Source organism: Crocodylus siamensis, chromosome 5 (assembly GCF_052110815.1).
Source record: "Crocodylus siamensis isolate JL-2025a chromosome 5, ASM5211081v1, whole genome shotgun sequence".
Lineage (NCBI taxonomy): Eukaryota > Metazoa > Chordata > Crocodylia > Crocodylidae > Crocodylus > Crocodylus siamensis.
The window spans coordinates 21,589,729-21,611,017 of record NC_143399.1 but is presented as its reverse complement, the minus strand read 5'-3'; the positions used below and the strand labels follow the sequence as shown (position 1 = coordinate 21,611,017).

Below are 21,289 nucleotides of genomic sequence, written 5' to 3'. Positions count from 1 at the left end.
ATGTTTGTGAAATCTATAAAATCTATGAAATTTGTTAAAAATGATATCTTTTGAAGGATTTTATATGCGTGGCCCTCTATAGCTCACCAAAACTCATTCAGTGTCCTACCAGCCAATATAATTATACAACCTTGGCATAAGAGGTATAGTCAGGTGCCTGATGAATCTGCTTGTATGGAGTTTTGTGATCATCACACCAAGACCTCCAACACATTTCACTAGGCAAGAGTGTGGAGGAGTGGAGACTGCCCAAGACCTCCCACCCCTGCTTTAGATCACAGAGACAGAATTCAAAGGCCAGGCTGAGCCCGGACATTTAGTGTCTCAACGGCTGTAGCTTCTGCCAGAGAGCAATAGATAAGAACTGCTGCTGACTACATGATACCTCGGGTAGTGTGTGTTTCTGTCAAGGTGATGTCCCTTAGCTTTTCTCCAACCAAGGAGTACCCACAAAGCAGTGGAGGCTAGGGTTTTGAGATGCCGTATACTCACCTTATTCTGAAGGTTGCAACATTGGGATATTTTATAGGAGCAACCCTGCCATGAGTAGTTCAACCATGTTGCCACCAGGTCCTGCAGTTCAATGCAATTTAAGGTCATACCCAGGACCACCTGATTGGATTACAAGATGTCTAAACATGGGACTTTCTCAAGCAATGGAATGGGGATGTCATGGCATCAGCTATGCATTTGTTTTTTATACTTAACACAGGATTCATTTACAAATGTAAAAGTGCATAGAGTTTATAAATCATGAGGTGGGAAGGATACTAAGCAATCAAAGAATATGTCACAGAGGCCTCCTGTAATAGTGTGCATGGAAAAGCATGGGGCCAGGATCTATACTGTTACTAGATATCTGAGTCTGGGGGGTGAGTCCAAAGGGGGTGCACTGCTGCGGATGCACCCCTCTTTCAGTCAATGATACTGTGCATGCAACATCCAGGGGTTTCTTTTAAATCCCAGATTCAGGTAAGAATCCCACTCCCACTTCCCCTCCATGCTCAGTGGCACTTTTCCTTCCCTTCCCTCTCTCCTACCCACAGCTGCCACTGGCTCCACGTGCTCTGGGGGTGGAGTGGAGGGATACTCCAGAGCAGCTCCTACCTGTTCCAGCTGAGCTCCACAAGGAGGTAGGCTCAGGTAAGTGCAGAGGCAGTGGCAGTGGCAGCGGCAGGAAAGTTTCTCCTCCCTGCCAGCCTGGGAGCAGGTGCCAGGGAAAGGAACCTGCCTGCTGATGCTGCCGCCACCAAGCCTGGCTCCTGTGCAGCTCAGCAACTTATGAGACCTTGCTGTGCAATAAGTATTAGTAAAAAGCTTAAATAAAATGTGTATGCTGATAAAATGTATTAAAGCTGTTGGTAACACACATTTACACCCTAATCTCCCAATGTGATTCATGTAGGTAGGCCCACAGGAATATTCAAACCAGACTACTTCATATATTTTAAGACAATGTATGGGACAAAAGGAGGAACTTACCTGTTCAAGTCACGATGTATAATTGGTTGTGTAAGATTATGAAGATACTCCATACCTTTGGCAACATCTACAGCAATGATTAATTTAGACTGCAAGTCAAGATTCCTAGGTTTAAAACAGATCATAATGCAGGTCAAAATGGAGAGAGATAAGGTAAATTTACTAAAAACCATATCATAAGGAACATATCATTCTATGAACTACAAAACAGCCTGGGAGTTATGTCACCTACAGACCTGAGCTTCCTTTTTATTTGGGTTAATGTAATTTAAATAAAAAACCTCCCCAAGTAATAACAACAACTGCTAGTTTTGTGTTTAATTGCTATTTTTCCTTGTATAACAAATAATGTGGATTAAAACAATCATTTGATCATGTACGTTAAATTCAATACTTCTTATACTGAACTGGATAATGAATATTTGCATTAACAGAGTACCAATAACCTTGAGAATTATTTGCCGCAGAGAGTTAAGAGAATACCTCTTCTGTTCGTGTAGTAGGGAAAAAAGTGATCCTCCAGAAATATATTGTGTAACTATAGCAAATTGACTTGGGTCATCTAAGCAAGCACCAACAAACTGGATGACACAAGGATGATCGAGTCGGCAGAGAATAGAAACTTCACGGCAAAACATGTCTACATCCGATTTTGAACAGTAGGTATTGGCTCGGTAGCTGATAATTGACAGGAGGAGAAATAAGTCAGTCAGAAGTAGCATAAAAATGATATGATGTGATATGACTTCGTTGTACTTCAAAATAAGGTGCTAACATTAAATTGTAAAGTCTCTGGCAACTTACCGTTTGATTGCTACTATTTTATTTCTGCATCGCCCTTTATAGACTTTTCCAAACGACCCTAAAATGATTTAAAATAAATAAGCACAAAGATATTTTTTGTGAGCGTCAAACATTTAAAATGAACACATTTACTTTCCAGTACCTGAGCCAATAATCTCATGGAACTCTATTTCAGAGAGCTGAAGATGAAAATGGGATGGTAAACCTGCACGGAGGAGAAGAACATCTGCCTTTTCTGCAAAAGAAAATTGTTATCCTATTTGTAAAATGCAGGAAAAGAAATAAAAGCACTTAACTTGACAAAAGACATTACACAGTAAGAAATGATTTTCCTACTGTAAATTGGTTGACTGGTAATCCTATTCCTCTTTGTTTAGTACCTGCCATAAAACTCAATAATAAACAAAGATTTGCAACATTACAGCTGCCTGAGGGTTTCTTGCCTTTAAAACCTTATCACTGATGAACACTGTCCCATAACCATATTCTGCGTGGACCATGTGATGTTTTCAGAAAATACTTTATGTAAGGAATTAAATCCATATTCTGTATATCCAGCACTCACTACCAATGTCATGGACTTTATTCTGGATCTAATCCTCTTCTCAGTAGCATTTGGAATCTGAACTCTGATGTCCCACTAAATTTACACATCTTGTTGCTGAGCGATGTGTGTTCCAAGTGAAAGTTATCCGCCTGTTTCTAAATGGAACGCTCAGACATACATAATGACTGTATGGGAAGGTAGCTCTTGGCTACTCCACAGCTAACCTTTCAAGTAGAAAATCAAAAAGGTCTCAAAACATTAAATATTTTAAGTACACAGATGCAGCAGAATTATTTTTCCACATTTATTTCAATGCCACGGAATTGATTCTGGCATTTTCCCCACAGAGGCATCCTCAAACATTTAACAATGAACTTCACTCTAATGCTCCCACCCTTGTATCCATGTTTATTACATTTGTATTAATTTGTATTAATTACAAATGTGCCCGATGTTTGGAAGAAGGCCAATGTGGGGCCTGTTTTCAAAAAAGGGAAGAAAGTAGATCCGGTAAACTACAGGCCCATCAGCCTGACCTCTATCCTGGGGAAGGTTTTGGAAAAGATTATCAAGAGGCCATCCTTAACAGGCTAGCTGAAGGCAATATCCTGAGGGATACCTAGCATGGGTTTGTTGCGGGTAGGTCGTGCTTGACCACTCTCATTTCCTTTTATGACCAGGTGACTTAGCATAAAGATCGACGTCGTATACCTTGACTTTAAAAAAGCCTTCGATCTGGTATCCCATGATCACCTCTTGGCAAAACTGGCTAACTGCAGCCGCGACCTGACCATGATCCACTGGCTGGGGAATTGGCTCCGCAGCAGGCCACAGAGGGTGGTGGTTCATGGTAATCAATAGTTGTGGTGCCCTGTGACCACTGGGGTCCCTCAAGGCTCTGTCCTCTGGCCTTTACTTTTTAACATCTTCATCAACGATGTAGACATTGGTGTGAGAAGTGGGCTGGCCAAGTTCACCGATGACACCAAAGCATCCACACCTGAGGACAGGAGGGCAATCCAGGCAGATCTTGACAGGCTCAGGAAATGGGTAGATGAGAACCTGATGGTGTTGAACACCGAAAAATGCAAGGTTCTCCACCTGGGAGGAAAAACCTGCAGCATCTTTATAGGCTTGGAAGTGCTACACTGACTACCACTACAGATGAAAGGGACTTGGGGGGTCATGGTTGACCACAAGGTGAACATGAGCCTTCAATGTGATGCTGCGGCTAGTAAAGTGAGCAAAATGCTGGCTTGCATCTATACATGGTTCTCAAGCAAATCCCGGGATGTAATTCTCCCATTGTACTTGGCTTTGGTGAAGTCGCAGCTGGAGTATTGCATCCAGTTTTGGGGTCCACAATTCAAGAAGGATGTGGAGAAGCTTGAGAGAGTGCAGAGAAGAGCCACACACATGATCATAGGTCAGGAAAACAGACCTTATGATGAGAGACTGAGAGCCATGGTACTCTTCAGCCTAGAAAAGCGCAGGCTCAGGGGTGATCTGGTGGCCACCTATAAGTTTATCAGGGGTGCTCACCAGGATCTGGGGGAACATCTGTTCACCAGAGCACCCCAAGGGATGATGAGGTTGAATGGTCACAAACTCCTCTGTGACTGTTTCAGGATGGATATAAGGAAGAACTTCTTTATTGTTCAAGCCCCCAAGGTTTGGAATAGACTGCCGCTGGAGGTGGTTCAAGCACCAACTTTGAATGCCTTCAAGACACATTTGGATGCTTATCTCGCTGGGATCCTATGATCCCTGCTGACTTCCTGCCCCTGGGGCAGGGGGCTGGGCTCGATAATCTTCCAGGTCCCTTCCAGCCTGAATGTTTATGAAATCTATGAAATCTATGAAATTACATGTCCCGCAATTCTTCTCAGAACAAGAGAATATACTTTGAATCTTAATACACTTTGAATTTCTTGGGGATACTATAAGCAAAAAGAAACTAACTTCAACCTAGAAAGCATGTTTTTGTGTGAGTGCCAAGTGTGCCTCATCTGCAAATCCACTAAAGGTGGCAATAAATCAGGATAAATCAACTGCTTTCTAAAACTATGGCAGAGGTATACAGCTCCTGTTTGTTCATATTTTCTTGACATTTCTAGATCAGAAAGTCAGATTAAAATTAATCATGTGCAGTATGTTCAGGGTGATAAACAGCTTTACGGATGGAGTATAAAACTTGGGGTTTCCCCTTGCCATTAAAATTACCTTTAGTCATGCTTTTAATCTTCCCTAGAGGGGATGGAACAGAAACATAGGAACCATCTGAAATCAAAGAAGAGAATGAAGTTTATAGACTTCGAAGACAGTATGAACATTGATAAGAAAGCGATGCAATGTTTACTTAAAGTGTGACGGGAATGTGAGCAGAAGAAAACATTTTTAAAATCTTGATGGGATTGTGAGTTTGTACTTTTGAAAACATGAGCTCTGCATACTGGGCTAGATACTTAACTTGTGAAAATTGATATATTTCCACTGAAATCCTTTGAGCTACTCTGATTCACATCAGCAAAAGATCTAGTTCTATCTATCCAATTATGCAGTGAAGTTTCAAAGGAACTGGGGTTCAAATTTCCAAAGCGTTCACCACCCAGCAACTCCCACTGCAGCATTCACTGATGTGCCACAGGTGCTGGCCCCTGGCTGCAGATCTGGGAGGAGCTGGGCAGGGTCAATTTGCCCCAAGTGGCACAATTTGCCCCACTCCAAAGTGCATGTTCAGGCACATGTGCTGAGACACAAATCTGCAGCACAAATTTGTGCTACTGTTATTTGAGCTGCTGCAAGCACATGTGCCTGCATGTGTGGATGCATCCAAGGGGTGTAGTTTAGTCTCCTCAGAAAGCTGGAACTTATGCACTGTGATTCACCTACCATTATCTCTGTGAATAGTGTTCCAAAAAACATAAATAACTTTTGTGACCTTTTCCTATAGCTGATAGGAGTAAGTGTTCTTCTTCCCGTTTGTTATTTAGTTATCAAAAAGCAGTATTTTTTTGTAAAAACAGAAAAAAGAAAAAAAGCAGTAATTAATCCTCTACATGGGGAAGTTAAGCCACTAAAGACATGCAAAATGTGAATACAAAAACATCCTTCACATCAATAATAAAAGAAGTATCAAAGGAAGGCAACACAAAGGGAATAACTAAACAAAGTATTAACTATGTAGAAAAGTATGTGTAATGATCATTAAGGAATGATCTTCATTTCTTAGCTTAGTTTTTGTTTCTAAAGTGTAGCATTGACAAGACCATTTTAAGATAAAGGGGAAGGTTTGACGCTAATCAGTGATGTATGTTACCTGAAAAATTGGGATTCCTCTGCTGTAATTTATCTTCATATTTAAATTTATAGTATTGGGCCAAAGCTCAGAGAAACTTCAGTGGGATTTGGTCAGATCCTTCACATATACTGTGATTAGTTTATCAAACCATACCTCCTCCAGGCTGGGAGTATTCATTACAAGGTGACTCATCCTGGGGTCTTTTATAATGCTTCAAAAGGGTCACGATGGCATCATGTCCTGACCAAAAAAAAGGAAGGGAGATGGTGATGTATAACTGACATCAATTTGCATATTCAACACAATGCTCATTACTTATTTATTTTTACTAAATTAGGAGTTTATTCTAAAATAAACCGTGTGTCTATTTATGAAAAAATATAGAGACAGACTCAATCTGCATTAACAGAGTACCAGTATTAGGCAACTAAGAGGTCCTTAGGCATTACATTCTGCCCAAGTCCCTGAAAAATGGTTATTGCAAAAGGTGGGTGAGTTTCCCCTTGCTGCTTTTTGTGATTTAATCTTAAGGCTAAGATGAAGGCATACTTCAAAAGTAGATATATCATGGACTTAAGCAGTTTGGAAGAGAATTGTACTTAGTGGCTTAGCTGGTTAAGTGCCACTGAGATGCTGAACTGATGGAATAAATTGTAGCCCAAAACGTTTGTTGATAGTAATCAGAAATACATATTTTTGAGGAAGCACCTGCCAATAAAAATAATCAGTTTGCGACATGCCTTGACCCCGGATGTGGTCAGGAGCACCTTTGATACACTTCTGCAGTACGCTCATGCTTTTAAGGGAGTCTTTTAGCTCCAAACCCCTCTCTGCTGTCTGCTACTTGACCCCTGAGAACAGACTGCTGCTCTAAATGCCACCTTTCTGCCCTACGCTATACCCATCTCACTCAGGTGAGCTCTTAGCAGAGGGAGATTCTGTCAGCTAAAAGAATCACACCCTCATTCAGCTGCGCATTCAGAAAAGATGGACCTCACCCCTTGCTGGAAAAAAGCCTGCATGGTCAAGGCTCCAAAATCCCAATTAACACTGGCAATAAGAAGATAGCAAAAAGATTTATTACAAAAACAAAAAAAGCATAGAAATCAGCATATGTTGAGAGAGATAGAGAGATAAGAATAAGCAAACAAAAGAAAATGTCAGAACAATAACCTGTTTGTACCTTGTAGCTTAAATCCAAGACTGTAGTTCCTACCCAGTTCAACAGGTTAGAAAGCAGTTTCTGGCTCTGACTTCTCTGCCAGGACCTCCTGCAGTTTCTCCTGCCAACCTGCTTTACTCAGGCTGAGGGACTCCAGTGTTTCCCTAGGCCAGGGGAAACTGAAGACCCCCTTACACTTTCCAGGCAAAACTTAAGTACAGTTTCTTATCTGTCCATTCACATGTGTCATCTATTGGATGGTGGGGGGGGAGGCACACAAAGTCTATAACTTCCTGCCCGGATCATAAATCTTTCCTAATCTATTTAAGACCAGGAGAATGTTTGCCTCCTTTTAGACATGAGGACTAGGAATCAAATATCCTAATAATACTCTCTCACTTTAGTTTCTGGCTCTGAGAAATGTCCTTCTCCCAACCGTCTGAAGAGTCAGGTGTTATTCTTACAGTCCCCTCTTTTAAAATATAAATTCCTCATTTGTCTAGAAGAGCCCGGTTTCTGTGCCTCAGAGTAGGTCCTTAAGGAAGATGAGTAAACAACTCATATTGAATGCTAATTTTTAGGTATTACTGTTCTTTAGCCTTTAGGACTTGAACTTCTCTTAGGTGCCAAAGAAACTCATTCTTTATCACTTGAAAGTCATCATCTTATTGCAAACCCTGGCTCTATTATAACATATAAGATACATTTAATATTAAATAGCACAGTGCATATAAACATCAGGATAAGGATAAATACAGCTTGATACTGCCTATCTGTAGAGACTAAACATGGCATCTCTGCCAAGCAAATTCAAGAAAATATTCATGACGCCCCATAAGACACCCAGACCAGAGTGGGGTTTGTGACACAGATAATTTTCACCCCAAGAATAATTTTCATTAACAGCAATGGGGAAAATGTAAGTCTGAAAATACACCTGTTCATACCAACTCAACAGAACAACACACTCTGTCTTCTTGTTGTGGACAGTTACAAATATTATCATCACTATTCTGCATGCACAGATTACTACTATAGAATGGAATCAGTGTCCTAGATATTTTGGAGTATATGAAAAGGTTGTTTTGGGGTCCCATTCTGCTCACTCTGATCCCCCAGAGCTCCAGATTTGAGGTCTCTCATCACATCTCTCCACTTTGCTAACAGCATATTGTGGAAGGCTCTTTTAAATGTGGAATTCTTAAGTCCTTTGAGGCTATGCTGCTGGTTAATTGGATGCATTTTCAAAATAAATAGTGTCTTTATGTTTTCAAATCCCCGCAACTTTTCTCACTTTTTAGAGCCCCATGGAAAAAGAATAGAAAATAACAGCACTTTTATTATGAGGTTTTGCACTTCTGGTTCAGCTCTACGTACTGGTTTGTCAGAGCCAGCAGCCAGTGCTCCTGTTTACCTCTGACAAACATGAGAGCACAGAAAAAAAAAGATGCTTTTGGAATGATATTGCGATGCAGTGATCACACACCAAATGCTACCTATCATTTCAACAGTTCTCTTGGCTCTATTTGCTTGGAGCTGTTTTAATTTCCTGCCAGCTCAGTGGCAAAATTTGTTGGCATTTTCTTAGGGATATTCTTCATCAAGAGCCTAATGAGTGCAAGCATTCTGGCTCACGATAAGCAGAAACCTGCCAGGAAAATGCCAGTAAGCTCACAAGTGATGAAAGGCTTGTTCGCTCGACTTCCTAAGTCCTGCAAACAGTTCACAGCAGCCCTCACAAAATCCGTTCTATAATTCTCTCATCATAGAAATACTGCATCTACTGCGATGATTCATGGGATTTAATTTGTGAAAAGAAATAAAATTGCATTTGCACAAAACTGGCTGCTAATTTAATACAGTACGAGAAGCTGAAAGATTTCTACTTGTATCCAGTGCTCCCTAAGCAAAGCTATTGCAAACTGATTAATTGAGAGAATCTACAATTTATTGATGATTTAGTGCAACTTGTATCTTCAGCTACTGGATTTTTTCTGGAATTTTCTATGATTACACCGAATGATTGACTATCTCCAAGGATTTAGTCTTCATTTAATATCTGGGTCTTACTGTTACAAAAAGGTGGCAACAGATCATTATTAACACTGTAAAAAGAGTAACTAAATGCTCAGCATCTAGTTGAAACAGGACAATAATAAGTCAATGAGATAATGACGATCCATGCCACATTAAACACACGAGAGCTATTGTGATGTATTTAATACAAACTGTCCGGACTTTTGTGTAAGAGGATGGCAAGCAGGAACACCTTGCAGAGAGATGCCTGGAGAGTTGTTTTGCTGACTCATCCTGCTGTCAGGTGCTGTTCTGCTGACTCACCACCTCCGGTGGATAGCTGTTCCACCCAGTGAATATAAAACCGCTTAGGGGTCTCATGAAAGTAGAGAAATGTAAGGAAAACAGTGGGATCCTGTAGATAGAAACCCTAGACACCAGCCAGCTCAGAAGAAATTTAGACTGTTTTCTGCTTCTTTGTTATGTAAAAAGCAAAACTTTTTTGACTGACTAGGAAAAAAAAAATACAGAATATAAATCTGACATATTACTCAGACAATTTTGTGAGACGCACAGGACAGGACAGCTGGAACCACAAAAAACAGCCCTGAATTTATGCAGGAACACAAGTATAATGCATAGCTTCTTGCAATGTCTCCTCCGGTTGTGAAAAACAAAGCTTCATCCAAATAATATAGGTAGAAATTGCCTTTTCTGAACTGTCCCTCTGAAAAATGAAGTTTTTATTTTAGCAGAACATAACTCCTACAGAAGCTGAGTCTGTGTTGAATCAAAGTAAGGTTTAACAGCCTCAAATATTTGAAGGAATAAATCCCAGGCATGGTTTTCAGCAACTTGATGTCAGAGGCTGGAATACAGTTGTGGGCGTTCCCAGTCCACAGGTGCTGAGGGGTTAGTGTATACTATTATCTTCTACCGTAATAGTCCTTTGTATTTGCAACAGAAACTAGGAAATTGAAATACCTTTCTCATAAGCCCACATCAAACAGGTTTGCTCATCTTTTTCTCCACTAGACCTGCTAGGATCACAGGCTACCAGATTCATATCAGCTCCATTATCCAGTAAAAACTGTACTAGACGAATGTGACCGTGGTAGCAAGCACAGTGCAATCCTAGAACATTAGAGGGGGAAAAAGAACAGTCAGTGTGGTAAGTACAATTGTTACAACAACATAATAGGACTTGTAGCAATAGCTATGAAGCCTGAATTGATTCCCTTGATAATGGAATATATTATCAGGCGAATGATTACAGCACTGTAAGAAAAGAAAATATTATGCTATAAGAGCCAATCTATTGCTTGCCATACAGGACATGTTAGCACTTATTCCACTGCCTGCAAATCACTACGACAAATATAGGTTAGCAATTTTATTTGATATAAATACAAAAAGAAAGAGGGATTTTTTGCCTTTAATAAACAAAAGGGAGACACACATTCTGGTGAGAATTCATGTATATTGTTCTAGTGTGAGCAGATCTCCTCTCTTCTTGACTCCCGGCATTAATTTATCATCAGTTTCCCCCTCCTCACTTTCCAAGTACTTTTCAGCTCCTCATGTCTGTATTTCTGTCCCCACTTCCTTCTGCACACCCACCCATAAACCTCTCAGAACTGAGGTTTTCATCTCCTTATGCCACTCTTTGCATCCTTTCTCATGTCACCATGCTTAGCAAGAACAGCCCAATTATACATAATTCAAGTGCATTTTGAAATTGCTCCTATTATAGTCTAGTTATAAAGGATGCTTGTTATTTGTCTATTGTATTGTTACTGTTCAGTTTAAGATGTGATCCTTTCAAGTGCTTGATACCCTCAGCTACCTCTCTGTGTCACTGGGGTTACAGATTCAAGTACTTTTGCAAATCTGGGCCTAAGGATTTAGAAGCCTAGCTACAAGCAGTGAGAGAAACAGGGTAAATTATGCTGGATTCTGTGCTTTTCTTACTGGACTGCCAGTGATACCCAAGTTAGCTGCATCACAACTACACTACACAGTAGCAGGGGCGACGCAGAGGCTGTGCATGGTGATGCACGTGCACTCCCTACACATGGTGGAGCACCCCATGCAAAAAGGCACTGCTGACACTATCAGTGGCACCTGTGTGTGGTCGCCACTAGCCACCCTAGCATCTGCAGGTGGTCCATGATTGCCCCTGGCAGCCACTGCTGGTGATGCCTGCAGATGGTCACCGAACCCTGGTCAGTGCCCTGCTACCAATGGTACTGGTGGTGTCTGCGGGAGCTCCCCGCTCACTGTCACAGGGCTCCCACTGCTGCCACTGGGCTCCCGCCACCGCCAGTGCAGCTGTGCCCCCCCCACCAGCCGCTGGGGGCATGCACCGTTCATGCACTGCAGTGTAGACACATTCTAGGAGTGCTCAAATCTCACTGAATTCAACAGGAAACTGAGCATCTGACTCCCATTAACTCCTCTTGAAATCTCAACCTAGACACACTTTGGGTTTGGGAACTTCTCTGTTGAGAACATCTAATGCATAAATATTAAGGATCATGATCATACCTGTATGCCCATCTCTTCCTTGATGATTGATACTTATAACATTCTGATCGAGAAGAAATTTTACAAGTTCTATGTTCTTACCATAGGTACAAGCACTGCAAAAGTAACACAAAAAGTGAATTCACCAGTTCCCACAACACGCAAAATGGATTACCCAATGATTTCAAGGGAGTTACCTTGACATTAAATTGGTGTAACAGAATGGACGATCTTAATTTAAGTGCAAATGCAGGGTTAATACACAACATAAATATGTACTTTTCCACCCTTTTGGAAAGATCCTTATTATAATTCCCCTTGAGCTGCACACCATTGGGCCACATGCTGTGGGGGCAGCCCCTGAGATCCCACTTCCTCTTCCCACTGCATGGACACTACCAGTGGCAGCGTTTGCACTCCGCCTAGGCTACATTGGCGATATGCATCCATCCTGTGGTGTGGGCAGCATCAGTGGTTTGTGAACCCCTTCTGGGTCCTCCCTCACCATACAGCTATGGAAGAAGTGGCCACAGGTGCTGCCAGTTTATCTCAGGATATCCCTATTTTATGTTTTCATAGAAGTGTGGTGAAATCTTTGGAACAAATTTTTACATGAATTTTGACCTGCCAACTTATTCTTGTCTATATAGCTATGATAATGTCTATGTAGCTAGAAGATCTAGAATGTCGAGGAGTCAGAGGGATTCTAGGCTTGGGGACCATGTTCAGATTCACTTAGGAGAAAGACAGAAAAAAGCAATAATTTACACAACTTATTTCATCATTTCATCAAATATTTCATCATTTGTCCTCTCTCCTATATGACCTCTTCTGCTACAGTTCTCCACTGTTGTTAAAGCAACACTAGACTCTGGTCTTGTCTCTGCTGCACACATGAGCCTAGCATTCATACCTTGCCTGAAATCTCGGTCTCAGTCAGGCTGTGGTAGAAGTTTTTGCATGCATCTATAAGCAGAATTCAATGTTGTACCTGTGAAAAGCTGTTTCACTGAATATATTTTCCTTAGTCAGGCTTTCTGTTCCTGACAGATGAATTATTTCCTTGACAACTTCAAATTTTCCATTGTAACAAGCACTGAAGACAAAGTCAGAAAAGTGTTAGTAATGGAATTATTAACACTCTTAATACTGCCAATGTAAAACAACACTTATTTCCACTACTCACAGGTGTAATGGTGTATCCCCGTAAATATTAACTACATGGGGCTGAACTTCAAAATTGCTTTGGAGCAGGAACTTGACTATTTCATGGTGTCCAAATCGACAGCAGAAGTGAAGAGGTACATGATCTTCATTGTCCTGTGCATTTGCTGTCATTTTGAATAAAAGATAGAGGAAACAAGTGGTTTACACTCAATCCAGTTTTTTTTTAATTGTGTGCTTGTGCATATAAATGAAATCCCAGCAAAGTTAACTGGTAAAGCATATCTGGGCCTGATTCCTTATAGTGCAAGCCAATGGGACCTTTCCCACTGACTTGAACAGATACAGGATCAGGCCCTACAACCTTCATAATAAATCACCAAGGCCATTTTCTTGTAATCATTCAGAATGTAATTAGGTTTGCAACACGAGATTTCTGGCACGTTTTGAAGGCATTTTCAATAAAAAAAAGTAGGAGGTATTAATGAGCCAATGACCCTTGGAAAGTAGTATTACTGTCAGTGTATTAACAATATGAAGCAAAACTCTGATCCAAAGTTACTATGCATAGGAAAACAACCCTCTGGGTAATCTCAAGTAAATGGAGCAAAATTCATTCATTAAAAAAATGGGAAGAAAAATCCTTCAACGCTGTTCCCTGGAGTGGAAAATTCAGTTACTTTTAAAGAATATATTAGCCTCATTAAGTACCAGGAACTGGCCAAGAGAACAAAAGGTAGTTGCAGAAAACCTCCAAAAACATGAATACAGGAGATACAAGGAAAGATATATTATAGTAAGTACATTAATAAACATTCATGACCCTCCTCCTCAAGATTTTCAGAAGAGATTACAAGGAAGCCTGTAGTAAATGATTCTCAGTCAGGGTGCAATGGGACCCTGTGGGGCCCTGGCCTGCCATTAGATTCTGTATGGGTGCTGCACAACACTAGCATTTTATGTATGCAAACATCTACACATGATTCATAAGATAAACCCAGAGATTTCAAATAGGAAACTAGAGTGTCAAAAGCATTCTGACCTGTTGGGGGCTTTCTGAGTTCTTTGCAACAGAATAAATGCTCTATTATTTTTCTGTAACCAAAACATGAGTAAAAGTCATAAGTTGGCATTTTCCTAGGGGGTGTCTTGAGCCTAAAGAGGGTGCCCTTGATCACTGCGGTAATAGATCACTATGGAATAATCTATATGTATAGCTGAAATTTCGTCTTAATCCTCTGAGTCAGCAAGTGTTTTACGTTATGAAGGTTTCCATACATTCTTGTTCAGAGCCCATCTCAAGAACCCATTGCCTGTATACAGGTCTAAGAATTCTTTGAATTCTACTAAAATTTTGGCTTTAACGATATTTTGTGGCAGTGAGATACATGGGTGAGTTAGTTATACAATGTACCTAGTAAGTCCTTCTATCAGTATGAAGCTTGTGTTTTTAAATTCCAGTGACTATCTCCTTGTCGTCATCTTCTAAGAAAGGGTAAAAGAAAGAAACACAGACCTTTCTGTGTATTATTTTGTGTACCTCTAATATATAACCTTTATATTTTTATTACAGTGTGCTGCCAGAGGCTGATTCATTCTGAAGTGGTATGAAGAAGAGGAAATAAATGTTGAAGTTCATTCTATATTTGCTGTTTAAAAGACTTGCTGTTCGATAAGGTAATAGAATAGCTGGAGAGCCAGAGGTACTTTACTGATTCCAAACCATCAGAAAGTATAGCACAAAGAGTTAAGGAGCACAGTTTTCTCCACCCCCGCGCCCCATTTATTCACATTGGGGAATGATGATGAAAATATACATAAAGACGTGCTAAGGAATGAGATATAACCCCTCCCATTGCTTTTAAAAATGATGATAACCCTTTCATTTGCAAAAAGAATGTAACAGGAAAAACCCAGAAAAGAAGTAAGAAAGCCTTTGTAGAAGAGCTATAAGAACAAGTAGAGCACTCGGCTGTGACATCAGTAAGGAAGATTATAACAGAGAACTTCTGGTATGAGAATCTTGGAGTTGGGATTTTAAATTTTTACAAAATCATAAGAGATATTTAAGCTAACCCTGGAAGAGTTAATGCTGCTTGCACAGCAGACTCCAACCAGAAAGGCGTTATCCAGCAAGAAAGCGGTAGAAGCTTAGTACAAAAACAAGCAAAGAAATTCCTAAATGGGACACTTGAAGCACCATAAAAATTACCTGTAAGACTATCTAGATACTTGGAAAGGTGAGACAATTTCCAGCCATCAGAATCATAAGAAAGGACAAAGGGAGCATGTTTGCCAAAGGAAATGGCCCACATGAAAAAGCAATATCTGTTTGCAGGAGTCTGTATTCCAGGATGGTACTGATGTACCGTTAATCTTCATATGAGACAGTTTAAAAATGACTTAATTGGCAGGGCTGAATATAACTTAAATAGACACATTTCAGGGTATAAGCTGCAACTTTGGATAGTGTTGATGGGGAAAGATACATTTATTGTGATCATTCAAAGTTGATAGAAGCTATAAAAGCAAAGAATCCATATTTTAAACCATTATGGGAGGAGTGTTAAAGATACAGTCTGCAGGCTTGATCCTACTCACGGAGCCCTGTCAGCTGAACCCCAGTGCTGCCTTGGGTTTTGAATTGACCTACACACCATGTGCAGTGTGTGCAAGACCAGCCCAGTGCCCAGGGCTTGGGATGTGAGCTGCACGTGGCACCCACTCTGGCCAGTCCAGAACTGCACTGCACATAGTGCTGTCCATGCCAGTCTGGAACTGAGCTGCACATGGTACCTGCTGTGGCTGGTCCAGGACCTGCACTGCATGCAATGCCAGCTGTTTCTTCTCTTGGATCCAATATGTGTTGAGGGGAGAGGGGAAGGGAAGGGCAATGGGCCCAATCTAGCTCATGGAGCTACTCCAAACCCATTCATCCAGCCTGTGTAGCAGTACTAAGCCACTCATCCAGTCTGTAGGGCCAAATGAGTTTGACACACCTGCACTATGAGTTTAAACACTAAATAATCTGCTAGAACAAAATATGAAGCACACTCTATATGTGCTTCATTGAATGCAGAATAAAAAAGAATGTGATTATCTGTAGATAGAAAAGGGACATCCTTGTCTCATAGCTATTGACGATTTTTTACAGATTCTACTTCTTACTAGACAAAACAGATGATAGATTTTCATTTTCACCTAAGATTGAAACTAATCAAGTTTATTATCCAGGCAAATAACACCGATGATTCATCCAGGTCTAAAACTTGTTGCTAAGTATTATTTTCTGTTAGAAATTGTCATTGAAAAAATGATGTGAAAAATATGAGTATATGTATGGTCATTCTTTAAATCTGTAGCGGGACGAGAGATCGAAGGAGGTGAGAAAGTTACAGACACAACTTACTGCAAAAGTGAATGAGAAAATGTTACTTTGGAATAACACTGTTTTTATTTAAAAAAACAAACTTACCAGTTGCTTGCTAGAAAAAAATAAAGCAGTTTTGTGATTTATCATTGTCACATAAAAGTATTGATTTGCCTGAATAGTAGTACTGATTAAACCCTACTCATATGAATAAGGATGTCTCATATGAGGAAGTATTCCTGGACTCTAGAAATCAGGGAGATGTCTTTTATCCTAGTTGCGAAGTATTTTCTTCCGTCATACAGTTTTATTTGGATTTTATCAAATAACTGAACTCACTTAGAAATAAGGTAAGAATAAGTAAGAATTGTTATGGGGTGAATAATGCTAATCTAATAGTAAAAGACTAAGAAGCTAGAGAGCAGGAAGGAAAAGAGATAAAAATGAGATTTGTCATGACAAATCGATCCCAGCAACTGGATATTCTCAAAATTCAATACATTTCAAGTGCTATCAGTTCATAATGGCAAATTAAACTTAAGCTTGTCTTATGGGTCTAAAAATGAATTGAGTTTAAAATAATTTGATAAAAATATACTACTATAATATTTCCAGAAAAAATGTTTTATTTATCTGGTCATTCAAGTAAATGCTCCCTTTTGAAAGTGTTCACATTCAGATGACAAGTGTTCATATTGCAACAGTGCTCATACTGATTTGCTCAAACCTAAACTAATCATGGGATTAACATCTGGAGAGAATGAACTGGATTTTTTGTTTGTAGATTATAATATAAAATGTGTTTGTAATATAAAATATATCAACATGATTTCTGCTTCTTTGTGACAAGGATGAAGCTAAACTCGTGTTTAAATTAATCCTTGATGGATCTGAATGAATTCAAGTCAGTAGAATCTGATGAGCTTCATCCCAGTGTACTGAAGAAACTGGCACAGGAGGTCACTGAGCCCTTGGCATTAATATTTAGAAACTTATAGAGGAGAGATGAGGTACCAGAGAACTGTAAAAGGGCCAGCATAGTGTCCCTCTTTAAAAAAGGCAAACAACAGGATCGGGGGAACTACAGATTAGTTAGCCTCACCTCGATATCCAGGAAGTTATATCTTAATGAATTCAATATGCAATCATCTGGAGAAAGAACAGTCAGTATGAGTTTGGTAAAGATTTGGCAAAAATCTTGCCAAACAAACTTGATCTTCTTTGACAAGATAACTAGTTGGGTGGATGCATGGAATAGATGAAGGGAATCTGTGGATACAGTGAATCCCAATTTCAGCAAGGCTTTTGACAAAGTCCCACATGACCTTCTTATAAACAAGTTGGAGAACTGTGGGCCAAAGTTACTACAGATTTCCCTCATTTTTCTGTATGCCCAAATTTACTCTTATGAGATGATGCTTTTTATACCAAAAATTTTTTATATGCAAGGTAAATTCATTCTTATGTGATCACCGTGATGGAAGCCTGCAGTCAGTTGCTTTGTGTGGTGCATTGAGGGAGTGACACCATAGACCAGGGAGCAGGGCCATGTGCTGCCCCCCCAAACAATGCCAGTCCCTCACTCACCCCTAACCCCCAGGGGCTGGTGCTGTGGAGGAGCTGGGCACAGGGCTGCCCCTGGGCCAGGGTCTTCAAAGCAGTATCACCCTCATGCCACCCCTTCTGTAAAGTGCTGGCAGTGGGGAGGTGTCTTTGTGGGCATAGCACTGGTGGGCAGTGCAGGCTGCAGCAGGGACCTGTGGCCAGGGTCAGACTCGCCCCCCAGCTCCCTCCTCAACCCCCACCCCTGTGCTAGTGCCCCATGTGAGGGGCGGCATGAGGGCGGCACTATTGTGAAACCCCTTGCCAAGGGACAGGCCTGTGCCTGGCTCCTCCATAGTGCCAACCCCTGCAGCCCAGCCTGGTCCAGCCCTGTCAGCATGGTGCCCTGGGAGCTGTGAGCCACGAAGCCACCTGGCAGCAGTGTTGTACTGTTCGCTGTTGGTGAGTACCAAAATTGTCTTGTAAAAGTGGTAGAAATGGGTCTGGGGGAGTTTGAGGTCTTAGAACTTATCCCTATTTGTTACATTGTAAAGTGCGCTCCCTTTATGCGAATTTAAGTTATGTGCCATTTTCCAGGAACACATGTACAGCATAAAACAAGGGAAACCTGTATAAGATGGATAGACAATTGACTCAATAGCCTAAAGCAAATGGTAAGTATAAATGGATTTTTGATGGAATCGCAGGAAGTTTCAAATGGAGTTCCACAAGGGTCTGTCCTGGGCTGTTCAACATGGTTATTAATGATTTGGATGCTGGAACAGAGAACTTCTTGAGCAAATTTGCAAATGACATGAAATTGGGATGGACTGCAAATACATGAGGATTAAGTACAGACACTCAAAAAGCCTGAGGCTGAATTGATTCAGTTTTTGCAGGTTAGTCTAAGCTGTGCAGTTTAAATTGAAACAGAAATGAACAGACATTTATTCAGGAAATGCAGCCACATATCTGCAGTGGCTCAGGCCAGAAGTCATGGAGTGTTAGAGCAGGGCCCTCTGGCTGTGTGTTCACGTTCTCTTCCTGTTGCCCCCAAGGTCTCTGGGATTTGCAGTCAAGAATTACAGCAGCAGGACTCTGCAGGATGACTTCTTCCTGCTGCTAGGTGCCTCTGGGATTTGTAGTCCACAGTTGCAGTCAGCAGTAAGTTTGAGCAGGGGAAGTAGAGTTTAACTCACCCTGCCCCCCTCCTAGCCCCAGACCCCAGCTGGGGTTTGCCGGCGGGGGGGGGGGAGGAGTATCCTCTCTGTAGACTGGGCTGAATCCCCAACTGGGCTTGCCCCCCACTTTGTCAGCCAGCCCTCACTGCTCAAGCTGGAGAACAGAGGGGTGGGACCTGCCTTGTTCCCTGGAGCAGACAGCACAACACAGCCCAGCCCAGTCTGGAAAGCATGCTGGGATGCTGGGGGACTGTGATTTAATTTGAACCAGGAAGGGGTCTGGGATAGAAGTTTCATAAACTGGTTTGATCTAAATCAGTTAAGTCTAATACCACATTCAACCAAGTTTATCTTAAACCAGTTTCAGCCATTTTGAACTCAAAATGCACTCAATTTGTGTTCTATTACAGGTTTAAACCAGTTTCTCATCACTTAAGCCAGTTTCTGTGTAACATCTGTCTCTAGCCTTACAGGTTTAAGCCAGTTTCTGATCGCTTAAACTGGTTTATGTATAACTTCTATCCCTAGTCTGGAGGACAAGAAGCCAATTCAGAAGGATCTTGACAGATTGGAAACTTGGAAAGGAGCTAACAGGAAGAAGTTCAGTGATGACAAATGCAAGGTGTTACACCTTGGGAGGAATAATCAAAAACACAAATACAAATGGATGACAACTGGCTGGATGGCAGGATTATGGAAAAGGATCTAGGACTCAATAGGAGTCTGCAGTGTGATACAGCTGCACAAAATATGAGTGAGGTTTTGGGGTACATCAATAGGAACATAAGGTTCAAGACACAAGAGGTGATAGTGCCCCTTTACTCAGCAGTGGTGTAGTCCTCATCCGAAGTATTGTGTACAGTTTGGGGCTCCATATTTTTAAAAGGTAATGAGAAATTAGAGATGGTTCAGAGGCAGGTAATAAAAATGATAAGGCAAGACATGTGAGGAGAGGTTGAAGGAAATAGACATGTTCAGCTTATGGGAAAGGCATATAAGAAGGGTAATGATAGTAGCCTTCAAATATCTGAAAGGATGCCATAAAGATGAAAGAGAATGTCTTTTCCCTCTAGTTGCAGAGAGCAGGATGCAGACCAATGGCTTGAAGTTGCAGCAAAGTCAGGAAAAACCTCTTCATTGTTATAACAGTGAGGCAATGGAACAGATTGCCTGTCAAATCTCCATCACTGGAGCGTTCAAGATGAGGCTTGATAAGCATTGGTCAGGGATGATCTAGGAGTAGCTATGCCTGTGGTATACTATGGATATATGTCATGCTTCTGGGCCTTTCTGGTTGCCACATAGGACAGGGAAGGAGTTTATTCCTTCTCCTGTTGCTACATGTTTTTTTCTTTTTGGATCTTCCTCCAAAGCAAGGAATGTTGGCTGCACTCGAGACTGGGGATTTTGACGGGGGTGTGTAGTGTTCCTGCTGGGATTAAAAGCCTAAGGTTCCTGATTGGAAGGTCTTGCCCCTCTGCTCGGGGTCAGACTAATTCCTACGTTTGGGATCAGGAAGGTATTTTACCCCAAGGTCAGATTGACATGGACTGTGGGGGCTTTTGCTTTCTTCTGTAGTGGGGGGAGTGGCTCTCTTTCTTGGATCTCCCTGATGTCTACAACAGCCTTTGCAGCAGTAGGATAATGGCAACTATTGACCCGTTGCTTTACCTCTGACAGATTAAGGTGCTATGCTTTGTGGTTGTATGACAGGGTTGCCAGTTGTCGAAGTAGGTTAGACAAGGAGTTTTCTGTGATTCTTTAGATATAGATGACCCTGGCTCAGGCAAAAGGTTGAACTAGATGGCCTTCTGATGTCCCTCTAGCTGTACTTTTCTATGATTATATAAATGACTTTGGTGCTACCTGTATTTTGCAATTGTTAGTAAAGTTTGACAACACTTTGGCCTTTTCAGTGTGAATCAGTGAACATTGATTTTCTTTGTCTGTTTTAGTGGCCTGAGAAATGAGATTTAAATAACCAAACAATAAAAATATATTCAACAGACTGGGTCACTTCCATGAAACAGATCGCTGAATTTCAAAAGATGTTTGCAAAATTACCTTATCTTATTTTATATTATAAATTATTTTCATTCTTAATTGTTGATGAGTTATTCCTCTGTTACCATAGTAAGATCAAGATTCCAAAATGTCCCATTTTGTGTGTAAAACATTTCAGCTTCCATTTTCC

General features: G+C 40.9%; 1 protein-coding gene across 4 annotated transcripts in view; it reads right to left on the bottom strand.

Annotated features, from left to right (window-relative positions):
* The window catches only part of LOC149863589 (serine/threonine-protein kinase TNNI3K), a 212,003-nt gene that overhangs the window by 101,521 nt on the left and 89,193 nt on the right, over nt 1–21,289 (bottom strand). For all 4 annotated transcript variants that reach the window (XM_090046885.1, XM_090046881.1, XM_090046882.1 and 1 more), the window contains 10 exons: nt 13,025–13,169; nt 12,830–12,934; nt 11,860–11,954; nt 10,297–10,446; nt 6,288–6,374; nt 5,057–5,113; nt 2,429–2,521; nt 2,287–2,344; nt 1,966–2,160; nt 1,483–1,587 (listed from right to left, as the gene is read on the bottom strand). In XM_090046885.1, the coding sequence (XP_089903011.1) occupies nt 1,483–1,587; nt 1,966–2,160; nt 2,287–2,344; nt 2,429–2,521; nt 5,057–5,113; nt 6,288–6,374; nt 10,297–10,446; nt 11,860–11,954; nt 12,830–12,934; nt 13,025–13,169 (1,090 nt within the window). The remainder of the gene's footprint in view (nt 1–1,482; nt 1,588–1,965; nt 2,161–2,286; nt 2,345–2,428; nt 2,522–5,056; nt 5,114–6,287; nt 6,375–10,296; nt 10,447–11,859; nt 11,955–12,829; nt 12,935–13,024; nt 13,170–21,289) is intronic.